We start from the raw sequence: 15,494 nt of genomic DNA on the forward strand, positions 1-15,494 counted from the left end.
CAGACTAGAACAATACCCTGGCCTTTCCTCCATCATCACCCCATCCCATTGCACTTACCCCCTATATGTTAGCACTTCAATAAACACCCTTTGAAAAAAAAACATTTGGAGTATGTCATGTATATCAAATATGTATTGATTGAAATAGGTACAAACATTGCAATTTAACTGTACATAGAATGAGCATAGATTGATGACGTGTAGCTGGCTGTAGTGATCATACCAGGAGTATATGTCAATTCACCAACATCTGCAAAATGAATTGGCAGAGGGAACTGTAAGTGGGCATAGAAGTAGTGGGAAATATCAGCATGCCATTGCCACACAGATTACAACCAAAGTCATTGAAATGTAAAGTTACACTGTCCTACCTGTGTGTCATTGGAAGTATTGGTGAATAACTGATGTTCCGTTGTCCTCATCCTCCTCATCCTTACTGTCTACAGGGTCTACTGCTGCCACAGGGGCATCTCCAGTCTCCTCCTCCTGCAGAAAAGGGACATGGCGTCTGAGGGCCAGGTTGTGCAACATGCAGCATGCCACTACTATCTGGCAAACCTTCTTGGGTGAGTAGCACAGGGATCCACCTGTTAGATGGAGGCACTGCAACCTGGCCTTCTGGAGGCCAAAGGTCCTTTCAATGATCCTTCTAGTTTGCCCATGTGCCTCATTATAACATTCTCCTGCCCTTGTCCTGGCATTCCTCACAGGGGTCAGCAGCCATGATAGGTTTGGGTAACCAGAGTCACCTGCAAATATTGAGGGACAACATTTAGCCACGCACTATCCTACATGGCCAACACCATACCTATACACCAACATATACTGGGTGGGAACCAGGGCTCACCTATTAGCCACACCCTGTGCCTCTGTTGTTGGGCCATCACATTTGGGATGCTGCTATTCCTCAGGACAAACGCATCATGCACCGACCCAGGATACTTCACCCTGACATGGGAGTGGTTCTGGTCCACCAAGCACACAATCTGCACAGTCATAGAGTGGAAACCCTTACGATTCCTGAAAACCTGTTCATTCTGCCAGGGGGTGGACAAATGCAATGTGTTCCATCAATCGCCCCAATTATGTTGGGATATGTCCCATTGCATAAAACACAGCCTTCACTGTGGCCAAATCCTCAACCTGGGGGAAACCAATGTAGCTGCACATGTGTTTTATCAGGGCAGACAACACTCTTGTCAGCACGTTTTGAGAACATTGACTGTGACATTTCTGCTGTCAAGCCCACTGTCACTTGGAAAGAACCAGTTGCAAGGAAATAGAGCACTGATAGCACTTGCACAAGAGGTGGGATCCCAGTGGGGTGACGGATAGCAGATATCAGGTCAGGCTCCAATTGGGCACACGGCTCTGTGATTGTGGCCCTGTCCAGTCTATAGGTGAGGATAATGTGCCTGTCCTCCAGTGTTGCCAAGTCCACCAGGGGTCTGTACATGGGGGTATGCCTCCATCTACTATTCATCCGCAGCGGTAGGTATCTAAGGGACACAAGAGTGAGGAGGCTGTCACAAACTGAACATCTGAGCTACAACAGGAGCTTTCAATCTGTAAACTTGTAATGGGTCAGTGTGATTTGTCCAGTTTGTGCCTATTTCTCTTGTGACGCAGCATACATCCATAGGGCTGCCCCCCCCCGAAATGGTGTCCGCCTGTCCTGTGTGGAGGGACAGGTGGAAGTGAGGTAATTCCGCTGACGTTGTGGGCCGTGGCGGGAGGCGGTCGGAAACCGCCGTGCAACTAATCATTGGTTAATATTGGCCCCTAAGGGGTACAGTGGCCAATGGTGATCTATGCCTGCTGTGATGGTATGCACCCCCACGGACGTGACCACCATTTCCTATCTGATTCCTCACTTGCTTCCTGACCTTCCATAGGAGAGGACCTACACTGCCTGTGCTGTTGTGACCTGTGTCTGGAACCTACCATGGCCAGTGTGACCGGGGAAAGGGCTCCAGCCTTCACTTCGGAGAAGTTTGAGAGACTGGTGGATGGGGTGCTATCCCAATACGGACTGCTTTTTGGGCATCTAGACCAATAGGTGAGTACACTGTGGGCACGATGCATGTGGCATGAATGCATGGAGTGGTGTGTGTGAAGGCCTCGTGTGGGGGGGGTGGGTGGATGTCCTCTCTGCGGCGTACAGCTTGTGTGCTGGGCTATGAGTGCGCCAATGGTGATGGGAACAGGTATGGTGGGCCATGTGTGTAAGACATGGGCTTTGGAATCAGGAGCAGCAGTATTCCAGAAATGTGGAATTAAGTTGTAGCAGCAGAGGAGTGAGTATTAATATGGTCCTGGATTGCACTTACTTATGTCTAGCTTCCTGTGCTTTGCTGAGGTTGCATGGCGTGACGCAGAAATGTTTTAAGCTGTTGTGTGGATGAGGCAGCGTTTAATGCAAAGAAATTTAAGTGGTTATTGGGATCGACATAGCCTAAGATCCCGTGATAGTAATACGTTATCAGTATAGAAGACACTAAGGGCCTCATTATGACCCTGGCGGGCGGCAGAGGCCGCCCGCCAGGATCCCACCCTCCAAATTACCGCGCCGCGGTCAAAAGACCGCGGCGGGTATTACGAGTTTTCCCCTGGGCTGGCGGGCGGTTCCAGTTAAACCGCCCGCCAGCCCAGGGGAAAACGACCTTCCCACGAGGATGCCAGCTCGTAATCGAGCCGGCGGAGTGGGAAGGTGCGACGGGTGCTACTGCACCCGTCGCGTATTTCACTGTCTGCAAGGCAGACAGTGAAATACATTTTGGGGCCCTCTTACGGGGGCCCCTGCTGTGCCCATGCCATTGGCATGGGCACGGCAGGGGCCCCCAGGGGCCCCGCGACCCCCCCTACCGCCATCCTGTTCATGGCGGCTTTCCCGCCATGAACTGGATGGCGGTAGGGGGGGTCAGAATCCTCATGGCTGCGGAGCGTGCTCCGCAGCCATGGAGGATTCCAATGAGCAGCGGAAAGTCAGCGGGAGACCGCTGACTTTCCGCTTCTGACCGCGGCTGAACCGCCGCGGTCAGAATGCTCATTGGAGCACCGCCAGCCTGTCGGCGGTGCTCCCGTGGTCGGTGGCCCTGGCGGCCACCGGCCGCCAGGGTCAGAATGACCCTCTAAGTTTGGTGGTTTTAGTTGTGAGGTACTGTTGGCTACACATTTGAGATAGGAACAAGTTCCTTTGTGTGAGAGTAAGGTGTGGTTGGTGTGGTGGATCCTTTTGACAGGGGTCAAGTTGCACTAATCCCGGTAATTACCCACTGTTCGCGGTTTCACTCAAGTGTCAGTCAGAGTAGGCCGTAAACTGTCACCCTAGACCATTTCTTGCGTGAATGAATAGTATTGTGGAGCACACAAATTTGCTGAATTTGCTTGGCATTGTTATTGTGCTTGTATTGCAACATTCATGAAAAACTGTAAAGGAAGGTGAGATGCTGTGAGAAGTGAGAAAGACGTCACAGTGCGTACCCTGCTGAGACTGGAGAGTTGGGGGTTTGTGCCGCTCTATTATTGGTTGACCAAATCATAGAGTGCTGCTGTGTTGCTGAGTGTTGTCAATGGATGAAATTTGGAAGCAAAAAATATGAAATTATATCCTATTTGTAATTACTGACATTATTGCTCAAAAATAACATTTTCTCAGGCCTTACAAAATTTGATTGGGAGAGATGTCAGAATACTTGTTCATGAGGGAGAGGAAGCACCACCCCAAGAGTCACCAGGCCATAATATGGCTATAAATGTAGGGCTTCACACATGTATTTGGCTGAATCAATAAGTCACAGAGAAAGAAGGTGCACTGATGTTTCATTGATGGCACATTTAATTTGAGAATCATTGTAAACTTGAAAAGGATATTGTCCGAAATGAAGCCACCTCCTAGACCTGCACAGTTTGAAGCACTTAGGCCCATATTTGTACTTTTTTAGCGCCGCATTTACATAATTGTTTGGCGCAAAAGTGGTGCAAACTTACAAAATATAATTGTATTTTGTAAGTTTGCATCACTTATGCATGAACAAATTACGCAAATGAGATGTTAAAAAAGTATAAATATGGGCCTTAATGCTTAGGAACACAATGCTCATGTTACCTAAAGGAAAGAATACCAGGGGAGAGTCAGAAAGGCAGTGCGTAGCTGTGGGGGATGCTAGATGGGATGCAGAACAACAGCGATGGAGGACTGATATGATAGCGGTAACTAGACTATACCCTGCATTGACAAATGAAAAATCAGAGAAAAAGTAAGAAAAAAAGGGAAGAAGAAGGAGGAAAAAATAGGTGTTGGAGGCTGGCCCCTTATGTAGGGTACAACATCGAGTACACTATGCAGAGGGTCTGGGCAACCACACATTGGTTTCCGGAGGTAAAAATTAGACCACCTAATGCTCCAATTTTTAAGGCAGCTGGTCGAGCAGTTAAGATAATCCAGGAGATGTGCTAAGTATTTGCTGTACTCACAAATCCAATCAAGCACCACACACACTCAATAACTCAAGACTAGAATTTATGAAAATACTTCAGACTTTAATATAAATTTTAAGGCCAAGATCTTTAGAATATGTTAAGTACTTTTCTTGTTATGACTTTTTAAAGTTTTGGCAAAGTTAGTCTTTCTGTGCGTAATTATTTGCAACATTGGAATCAACGCACAGTCACCTTTAAAAATGCAGTTAAAATCACACAGTGGAGTTACCAGTCTTTTCTCTTGCAGGATGGCTGGAGTGGTCGGTGGGCACAGTGTGCCAGCTGGAGAGTCTTGGGCAGCTCCTAGTTTAGGCGGGAGCAGTGTTGGAGAGGTTCTTGGCACAGGTACACAGCCACCTGGAAGGGGCACTTGGAAAAGGAGCTGGTTTGCAGAGTTAAAGATGGTGCCTTGGGGTCCCCTTGGACTGTTGAGGTTGCAAAGGTTTACGGACCTGGGGCACACAGCAGATCCTGCAATGCAAGGCCCAGGGCGGCCAGGGGTAGGGCATTTTGGAGGTCTTGGATGCTGTGTGCAACGGAGGCCACTGGAGCTGGAGGTGAGTCTCTTTGAGGGCGGCTTGCAGGACAACGGGGGCCCTCTGGTCAGAGGTCCGGGGTGTTCCTGAAGTCCCTCAATAGAGGCTTCCTCCTGATCCTTTTTCAGCTCTGGGGAGCTGGTTTTCCACTGGTCCGATGTCAGCCTACCAGTACTCAGGGTATTGCTGTAACTCGGCCACTAGAGGGAGCAGTGCCACCAAACTTGGCACAGATGTGGGTCACGTCCGGGTGGTCATCGGTGTGTCAACAGATCCAGCTGTGACATCCGGTTGTGGAGATATCGCCGATTCAGTGAATTGGTTTGTTGGTCCTTTGCAGGTTTCATTATTTTCTTGAGTGGTGCCTCCACTCAGGAGGGAGATTTAGGCTATTTGCGGAGCCTGGAGGTCCTCTGGGGATTTTGAGGTTGTTCTAGTGGTCAGCTCCTCCGCAGTGGCGATTGTTGGGACTTTGGTGCAGCAAACAGGGGTATTGGAGCCTCTTCTGGTGCAGCAGGTCCTCGGTTCTTGTCCTGGCGGGTTCTTTGGTGCTGTCTTCTTCCCTCCTGTTCAATCTAATGTCTTGGTCTGGGGAGCCCACTAAATACTGAATTTAGAGGACGTTTTAGGGGGAACCTGGTAGTGTCCAATGGGACACCTACCTTTGGGTGGCTACACCCACTACAGTGGCCACTTTCTGAGGGAAGGGTCACTTCCCTAAACCTGATTGGCTATTTTCCTGTATTCCAAGATGGAGAAAAATGAGACAGAGGGTCCACTTCGCATGCAATCCCTTGGGGGTGGCGCATGCTCAATGAGGCCACTCCTCCTACCCTTTGTCTGGTTTACCACCTTTGCTCCCGCCCAAAGTGTGGGTTTGCAAGGGAGGGAAGCCCTCTGCTGCTAGCAGCGGGCCTGGGGGCTCGAGTTTCAGGGGCAGTAATCCTTTGAAGCTCACCACCAGGGTGCTGCACATTCCTGACGGAGGGGGTGTTAGCTCCTCCACCCAGGAAGGGTATTATCTTACAAACCAGAGAGCCATGGCTCTCCCCTAGGTTTGTATATTGGCTGTCTGGAGTGGCAGGCTGGATGGAACAGTCAGCAACTATGCCAGTTAGGGTTAGCTTTTGCAAGGGGCACCTCTAAGGTGGCCTCTGGGTACATTTAGGGTTAAATCCAACACTGGTACCAGTTTGGATTTATTATTCTGAGTTGTTTGATACCAAAGAACCCAGGGTGCAGAATAGCCATCATATAACTGGGAAACTCATGTTTGACAAGTGCCCAGTACTTGCATGTACAATGGCTGCTCTGTTCACTCACTATGTCTTGGGTTTGTCAAGGACACAGTGGAGGCATATTGCTCATGCAACTATACCCTCACACATAGTATGGTGCACACTGCCTTAGGGCTGGAAGGCCTGCCAGAGGGGTGACTTACCCACAATATATGCAGTGTAGGGTGGACAGGGCACACAGAGGGTGTACAATGTCGAGTTTGTCTTTTTAGGTTTGCCAAAGTACACTCAGCCTGCAGTGGCAGTGCTGGGTGCATCTGGGTGCAGGACCCTTGGGGGTGGCACAATCAGTGCTGCTGCCCTCAGTGGTCTACTCTTACTATCTCTTGCCCTGGGTGCTGGGTTATCCATTTACTAGGGATTTATGGGGATAATTAAAAGTGTATCCAATTGTGCAAAACATCACAACAGATTTAGGGAAAGAGCTCTGACTCAGGGAACCTGTTTAGCAGGAGCCCTTGGCACTACCAACTTCTAGAACACATCAACATCAGGCAGAAAGTGGGAGCTAACCATGAAAAATGAGGTGTCCTCTCACAATAGGAAATCCAGGGAGTTCAGGCGAAGACAGTGATAGTGATTCTAGCAACGATGTCCTAGATGCGCTGTTTTCAGTGTGCCCACCTCTATGTAAAGTGGCCCGACCTGAATGATGCAGTTGCCAGGGTAAACCCTGAAATAGCTACCACAGCAGTAAAAACAAGTCAGACCCTGACGGGATAGAGTTCAGGGATTGGTGTCCCTGTTAACTGTACTTTTCCCAATACCCCAGAAGTACTCGCTATTTTGGTCAATGTTGCGCCCTCTGTTCCTTTATATAAACCAGAGTATGCAGGAGCCATGACATTCTTAGGCAGTCCCTACTGTGTCCCCACCACCTTCAGCCAGAGTGTGGGTTCCCTTTCTTTTCTTTGGCCATGGACGTTCCTGGGCACAGCCTTTGGGCAACAATGTCAGAGTGCGGCAGCCTTGACGGGGGCCCACAACATTGCTGTACCGGCCCTGAAAGGCGGATGGGAGAATCAACTCCAAAGAGCTCCATAAACTACTGTAATGCTCATACTAGGAGTACAGGCATTTTCTATTGCCCCAATAATTGTATTTGTGGCCTGCAATGGTGTGACTGTTGGTCTGATTCCATTAGGGTTACGAAGGCTAATGTAATTACTTTAGTGGAAGTGCAAGCGCCCCCTGGATGGATGTGGTGATTTGTATGTGCTCCAACACTGTTTGCAGGGCTGGCATTTCTTATCTAAGTGCAATCTGTCATGCTATATGAGCTTTTCCCTTGCCCTGCTTGTACTGGCTATGTAATGCATGCCACTGTCACGAACTATTGGTCTGCCTAAAGATCCACTGAGGCCTGTTATTTGTATATTATTGCCCTTTCCAGAAAGATGAGTACTATTACAGTTTAGGCAGCCTATGTACAGTATTACTGAATTATGTTGTTTGGTTTTATGATATACAATATAGAGACTTTTTTTTATATAATTACGTGTCAAGTCTCTTTTGTGGTGTATTTATTGTGTTACTGGTGTGAGTGTGTTGTGAAAACGCTTTACACATTACCTCTGGGGATAAACCTGACTGCTCTGAGTCAAGCTACCGGGTGTGATCACAGGTTACCTTTGGTGTGTAACTTAGTCGCCATGACTAGAGTGGTGGTTTCTGCCTAGCTGAGGTGCCTTCCCTAGCCAACCAGAAACCCCATTTCTAAGTGTCCCCTCTTGTAGAAGCACTCGAGAGGAGAACCTTGCAGTTAACCAAACGTGAAAGCAGTATATTTGTTTTAAAAATAAGAGATGAAACGGTAAAAGATAAGTGAGGGACAGATCTGGAAAAAATGGTTCAGAGGTAGATGGTGGCAACCAGCTTAATGTAATCTCTCAAGCACTTTTTAGATGGCTTGAGAGAAGGAGTGCAGTTATGGCGTAACTGCCAGAGCTGCCAACAATGGAGTTGGTGAAACAGGATCCAGTCTCAGTGTCAGCTTAACATAACTTGATTCTGGGCAAATCACTTAGGGGGTCATTCTGACCATGGCGGTAATTACCGCCATGGCGGAGGTCGGCGGTAGCACCGCCAACAGGCTGGCGGTGCACCGCTGGGCATTCTGACCGCGGCGGTTCAGCCGCGGCCAGAAACGGAAAGTCGGCGGTGTACCGCCGACTTTCCGCTGCCCATCTGAATCCTCCATGGCGGCGGAGCGCGCTCCGCCGCCATGGGGATTCTGACACCCCCTACCGCCATCCTGTTCATGGCGGCTCTCCCGCCATGAACAGGATGGCGGTAGGGGGTGCCGCGGGGCCCCTGGGGGCCCCTGCCGTGCCCATGCCAATGGCATGGGCATGGCAGGGGCCCCCGTAAGAGGGCCCCAAAAAGTATTTCAGTGTCTGCCCAGCAGACACTGAAATACGCGACGGGTGCAACTGCACCCGTCGCACCTTCCCACTCCGCCGGCTCAATTCTGAGCCGGCATCCTAGTGGGAAGGTTGATTTGCCCTGGGCTGGCGGGCGGTCTTTTGGCGGCCGCCCGCCAGCCCAGGGCAAATATCAGAATCACCGCCGCGGTCTTTCGACCGTGGTGCGGTGTTCTGACGGCGGTACCTTGGCGGATGGCCTCCGCCGTCCGCCAAGGTCAGAATGACCCCCTTAGTCTCCCCGTGCCCACCACAAGAAGAACAGGTACTTAAACAATAGGTGGTCATTATTTTTAACATCTTCTGAAGCTGGGAAAGCTACTTAGATAGACATCCGTAGCAGGCATGTAACCCACTGAGCAGCATCACCTTCCTTCTAATTCCTGCTTCTCACCATCCTCTCTGTCACTGGTTCGCATTTTGGACCAAGAACAGATGTGGAGATATTTACCTGGATGTGGCAAAGGCCATACTGTGCTGCATTATAGCAAAAAAGGCTGCCGCACTGTGTCACAGTTGGCTGATGGGCGAGCACAGTCCCTAAACACTCACCAGAATAGGACAGGCTCTTGACCCGCAGAGCACATACCAGGATGCACACAAAATAAAATGTACTATCCACTGCCCAACCTCACAGCACCTTACATGAGCTATGATATATAGCAGAAAAGCTTCAGCACACTAAGTAGCTCAATCAGTGTTTAATAGAAAAAAAAATGAAAGTGATCATGTGTAATGCAACTGGTGCTCATGAAAGTGCTCCAATACCTTCGGCTCAAGTTTGCGCTATATAAAAGTGGAAAGAAAATAAATACCAATAAAAGGACCTGAATGGAGATAAAAGAGACACAAGGGAGGAGGGTGGGGGCACGAGGGAGGAAGGTGAGGTACACGAGGGGGAGTGTGGAGGGTGGCTGAAACAGGAGGGTGGGTAAAACAGAACGGGAGGAAGGGGTGGTGGGTTAGAAACAGTGGGGGTGGGGTTTGTAAAAAACAACGGCAGGAGATGGTGGATTAACACAACTAATGCATGTTGAAAATTTTAAAAAATAAAAAGAGACTATCTGCAGAAGGGTGTGGTCAGAGGAAGGACACTGACCATAGGAAGCAGTACTTGGTCCAAGCCCCACGGCTTGAATGAAGACTCCACGCATTTGCTCTGTGGTCACTTGCATAATATGGCCCCCACTGGAACCAGTGAAACTAAGTTAAGCCACACCTGACAATAGACAAAGGATATTATTCATCAGCACTGACATCAGTTATCTGCCTCTTTGTAATTAGCACTGATGGTAATTCATCATTTTTGTATCCATATTCCCAGGGTTAAGATCTTCTGTTATAACAGGATTGATAACTAACACTAATGCTGCTGCATAGGAACCATACTGTTGTGCATTTGGTGGATGGTATCAAATCTAATGCTTGCAAACTGTGGAACGAATTGCTCAGTTTCATACAACAATGATGTAAAAGCCTCCCAAGTGATATGAAATCGCTGTTGTGTGAGTGGGACCGTTTTGACACAGTGAATGTGGTACAAATGTTTTTAAAAAATGTGTTTTAAAAACACCCTCACCCCAAAAAAACAGTATAATGCATACTCAAGTTAGCAACTAGGATATTTCCAGAGGCACAGGTCATGGCTACTTAATTCTATTTCTTTATTTAATGCTGCCAGGCTATATTTCCTAGAGCTGGTACACGTTTTTCAATTAGTAGAGACCACCAGAAAACGATACATCACTTTTTGGCGTTAGTTATGGATGAATACCGTAAATTGTCCAACAGCAGCTTAAACATGTTGTCTGCAAACATAACCTAAAAGAAAGTCCAAAGTTATATACATGATAGCGAAAGTTGAACAGTTAGATGCATAAAAAATAAAAGGTTGAAATCCTTAACATTTTGCCTTATACATACTTGATTCATTGCTTACATCTCTCTGCTTATACCGCAATATGGCCTGTGTTTTTGTATAAAAACGTAATATTTATAATAAAGCTTGAAACCACTGCCTGCTTTATATATTCGTGTAAATAATCGGTGAAATATTCAAAGTAAGGTGAATCACATTTATGTGGTGACATTATAAACCAATGTACACATATATGCAGAAGCTGTTGAAAGTGATACACAAGAATGATAGATAAAATAAATTTAAGAAGTAGACGGAAAACAGAAACGGGTAAACTGCAAAGTTTCCCAGTCATAAGCCTTTGTTCCCTAATATGAAGGGCAGAAAATCAGTGGTCATTAACAAGTTACTTTTCCCCTTTTTCTTCAAACAAGAATACGTTTTTCCATATGAAGCTTCCTGTCTCTTCTCACACTCTGGAAATTCAGGGTGCTGTACATAATTTGTAATACTTTCTGCACGGTTAATATTTGATTAGGTCAAGTGTAATCTTAGTTATAAATAACATTTATTGGAGTAAAGAAAGTCAAGTGTAACATTTATCACCAGCTTCAACTGAAATAACATGGATAAACAATGCCACTTTCCATCAGATAACTCCAATGTCTTTATGTATGAAACCACACTTGAATCCAGTGCCTTGTACATTGCAGCTAAAATGTCCGGTCTGCTCAGTGTTTGAGCCAACAGAACAAGAATTCTCGACCTCCGCAGAGTGAGCACATTTAACCCCTTCGCTGCCAGGCCTTTTCCCTAGCCTTTTTTTGGCTACTCAGGGCAGTCCGAGCTTAGGCCCTCATAACTTTTTGTCCACATAAGCTATCCACGCTAAATTTGCGTCCTTTTTTTCCCAGCATCCTAGGGATTCTAGAGGTACCCAGAGTTTGTGGGATCCCCTGGAGGAGACCAAGAAATTAGCCAAAATACAGCTAAAATTTCGTTTAAAAAAAAAACAAATGGGAAAAAAGTGCTGCAGAAGAAAGCATGTGTTTTCCCCCCCCCCCTGAAGATGACATCAACAAACCGTTTGCTGTGCTACAATCACTATCTTCCCAGCTTTCTGGAACAGGCAGATTTGAATCAGAAAACCAAATTTTTCAACACAATTCTGTAATTTTTACTATTTTTTGTGCTTATAGCCTCCTTCCAGTTAGTGACAGAAATGAGTGTGAAAACCATGCTGGATCCCGGACAGCTAAACATTTCTGAAAAATAGACAAAATTCTGAATCCCGCAGGGGGTCATTTGTGTAGATCCTACAAGGTTTTCCTACAGAAAATAACAGGTGAAATAATTTTTTTTTTTTTTAAAAACAGCCATTTCTCGCCACGGTTTACTCTGCAGCTTTTTCCTGTGATGTCAGATTTTCAAAAGCAATATACTGTTACGTCTGCTGGACTCTTTTGGTTGCTGGGATATACAGGGCTTGTAGGTTCATCAAGAACCCGAGGTACCCAGAGACAATAAATGAGCTGCACCTTGCAATGTGTTTTCATTGTATACAGGGTATTGCAATTTATATGGTAAAATATAAAGAGTGAAAAATAGGTATTAAGGAAACCTTTGTATTTCCAAAAGGGGCACTAGATAAGGTGTTGAGAAGCAGTGTTTATTTGCACATCTCTGAATTCCGGAGTCCCCATACTAGCATGTGAATTACGGGGCATTTCTCCAACCAACATCTTTTTTACACACTGTCTTACATTTGGAAGGAAAAATGTAGAGAAAGACAAGGGGCAATAAAACATCTTCTTCTTTTATGTGTTCCCCCAATTCTCCAGATAAAAATGGTACTTCACTCATGTGGGTAGGCCTAGTGCCCACGACAGGAAATGCAACATGGACACATCACATTTTTACATTGAAATCTGACATGTTTTTTGGGAAATTGTCTAGGTGTGGATATTGGCCTCTAGCTCAGTCGGCACCTAGGGAAACCTACCAAACCTGTGCATTTTTTTAAACTGGACACCTAGGGGAATCCAGGATGGGGTGACCTGTGGGGCTCTCACTAGGTGTGTTACACAGAATCCTTTGCAAACCTCAACATTTGGCAGAAAACTATTTTTCATCGCATTTTGGTGATACAAAGTTCAGGAATCTGAGAGGAGCCACACATTTCTTTCCACCCAGCATTCACCCAAGCCTCCCAATACAAATGGTACCTCACTTGTGTTGGTAAGCCTAGTGCCCGGGACAGGAAATGCCCCAAAACACAACATGGACACATCACATTTTTCCAAAGAAAACTAACCATTTTTTAAAAAGTGCCTAGCTGTGGATTTTGGCCTCTAGTGTACCCAGCACCTAGTGAAACCTACCAAATCTATACATTTTAGAAAACTAGACACTAGGGGAATTCAGAACGGGGTGACTTGTGGGGCTCCCACCAGGTTCTGTTACCCAGAATCCTTTTTAAAAATCAAAATTTGGCCAAAAAAACACTTTTTCCTCACATTGTGGTGATGGAAAGTTCCGAATCTGAGGGGAGACACAAACTTCCTTCTACCCACAGTTCCCCCAAGTCTCCTGATAAAATTGGTACCTCATTTGTGTGGATAGGCCTAGTGCCTGCGACAGGAAATGCCTCCAAACACAAGGTGGACACATCACATTTGCCCAAAGAAAATTAACCTGTTTTTTGCAAAGTGCCTAGCTGTGGATTTTGGCTTCTAGCTCATCCGGCACCAAGAAAAACCCAGCAACACTGGACATTTCTGAAAACTAGACCCCTAGGGATCCCAGGATGGAGTAACTTGTGTCACTCTCACTAGGTTCTGTTACCCAGAATCCTTGGCAAACCTCAAAATTTGGCAAAACAAAACACTATTTCCTCTGATTTTGGTGCTGCAAAGTTCTGGAATCTGAGGAGAGCCACAAACTTCCTTCTACCCAGCATGTCCCCATATCTCCCAATAAAAATGGTACCTCACTTGTGTGGGTAGGTCTAGTGCCCGCAATAGGAAATGCCCCAAAACACTACGTGGACACATCAAAATGATCAAATTAAAAACAACGGGCCATATTTATACTTTTTTTAGCGCCGCATTTGCGCCGTTTTTTTATGCAAAAACGGCGCAAACTTACAAAATACAATTGTATCTTGCAAGTTTGCGTCGCTTGTGCGTCAAAAAATTACGCAAATGCGGCGCTAAAAAAGTATAAATATGGGCCTACCTGTTTTTGCAGGGGCTGTTTGCACCTGCGTTTTTGGACCTGGGCTCAGCAGTCATCTAGGGAAACCTACCAAACCCAGACATTTCTGAAAACCAGACACTTGAGGGAGTCCAGAGAGGTGTGACTTCCGTGGATCCCCCAGTGTTTTCTTACCCAGAATCCTCAGCAAACCTTTTTCTAATTTTTCCCACATTCCAGTGTGGGATCACCGCCCTGGTACAAATTTCCTCCCACCCAATGTTTCCCTCAGTCTCCTGATCAAAATGATACCTCAGTTGTATAGGTGGGCCAAGTGCCCGTGACAGGGAAGAGACAAAAGCATGTTGAAATTGAGGGGGAACCAAAAGGGGTCCAAAAGGGCAGTTTGAAAAAACCTGTCTTAGGCTGACAAGTAGAGCAGAATTTGTATCGGTATAAATCCGATAATGCTGGGTGGTAGGAATTTTGTGGATTCCTGCAGATTCCGGAAGGTTCCATCACATAAGAGTGGGAAAAATGTGTGATTTCAAGCAAAGTTGGTGGTTTGTAGTGCATTGTGGGTAAGAAAATGGTGCGGGTGCATGTAAAGCACACCGCCTTGGACCCACCCAGATGGTTAGTTATCAGATGTGTCTAGGTCTCGTAGATTTTCCTACATGGCAGCTTCCCAAAGTGCAAAAAGTGCAGCCCTCACCATTCCAAGTGAGAGTTAGACAAAGCTCTCATGGCCCAAACGTAAAACCAGAACCCAAAATGATCAAATGTCCTATTGCTTGCCATTGGGATAAGACCTTTTAGTGTGCAGGGGAGAGCTGAAAGACTGTTACCCTCTTCAGTTGGGGTGGGGGCATAACCATGCCCATACTGGTTGGTAGCCACCAGCCCACAATTTTTTTTTTTAATTCTCTGGTATCTAGTAGGCTTTCTGCCCCCCCCTCCCTCCCCAGGGAGTGGATTGGGGGTAATTGCCCCATCTGCCCACTGGTGGGCAGAAAAACTTTGTCCCCATTTAATTGGGGTGGGGGTTTAAAAATAATTCTTCCCTGGTCTCTGCTGGGCTTTCTGCCCCCTTGGGGGCAGATGGGCCTTCCAAAAATAGGGCAATCTGCCCCCAAGGGGGGCAGCAAAGCCAACAGTAATGTGCTGCCCCCCCCAATAAAAAAAACACACACACCAATCTCTGGTGCCTAAGTGGTTTCTGCCCCCCGCCCCCGGAGGGTAGTTAGGCCTATTTCTATTAGGGGGGCAGAAATGACCTAAAATAAATTTGCCCCCCCAGGGGAGCAACCCTTGCCTAAGCGGTCGCTCCCCATCTGTAAAAAAATCTAATTAAAAAAATCCCTGGTGCTTAGTAGTTTCTGTCCCCCTTGGAGGCAAATCAGCCTAATTGAAATAGGCCCATCTTACTCCCGTGTGTGGGGGGGGGTTGGCAGAAATGACCTAAAATGTATTTGCCCCCCCAGGAGAGTGACCGTTGCCTAAGGGGTCGCTCCTCTTGCGTGAAACTGATGTAAAACAAAAAATTCCCTGCTGTCTAGTGCTTTTTGCCTCCTTTGGGGGCAGATAGGCCTATGAAAAATAGGCTGATATGCCCCCAAGCGGGGCACAAATGGCCTAAAAACAATTTGCCCCCAGGGGAGTGACCCTTGCTTTAAGGGGGTCACTCCCCACATATCATTTC

The 15,494-nt window shown here is 46.9% G+C and overlaps 1 protein-coding gene across 2 annotated transcripts in view; it reads right to left on the minus strand.

Moving 5' to 3' along the window:
- Positions 1 to 15,494, minus strand: part of LOC138296101 (zinc finger protein 282-like) — a 672,699-nt gene that overhangs the window by 162,213 nt on the left and 494,992 nt on the right. The window contains exon 7 of one of the 2 annotated variants that reach the window (XM_069234956.1): positions 10,387 to 10,560. The exons of the other annotated variant lie outside the window; for it this stretch is intronic. Within the exon in view, the coding sequence (XP_069091057.1) occupies positions 10,535 to 10,560 (26 nt within the window). The 3' untranslated portion in view covers positions 10,387 to 10,534. Of the gene's footprint in view, positions 1 to 10,386; positions 10,561 to 15,494 lie in introns of those variants that run through there. 2 annotated transcript variants of the gene reach the window in all.

The sequence above is a fragment of the Pleurodeles waltl genome, chromosome 5 (assembly GCF_031143425.1).
Source record: "Pleurodeles waltl isolate 20211129_DDA chromosome 5, aPleWal1.hap1.20221129, whole genome shotgun sequence".
Lineage (NCBI taxonomy): Eukaryota > Metazoa > Chordata > Amphibia > Caudata > Salamandridae > Pleurodeles > Pleurodeles waltl.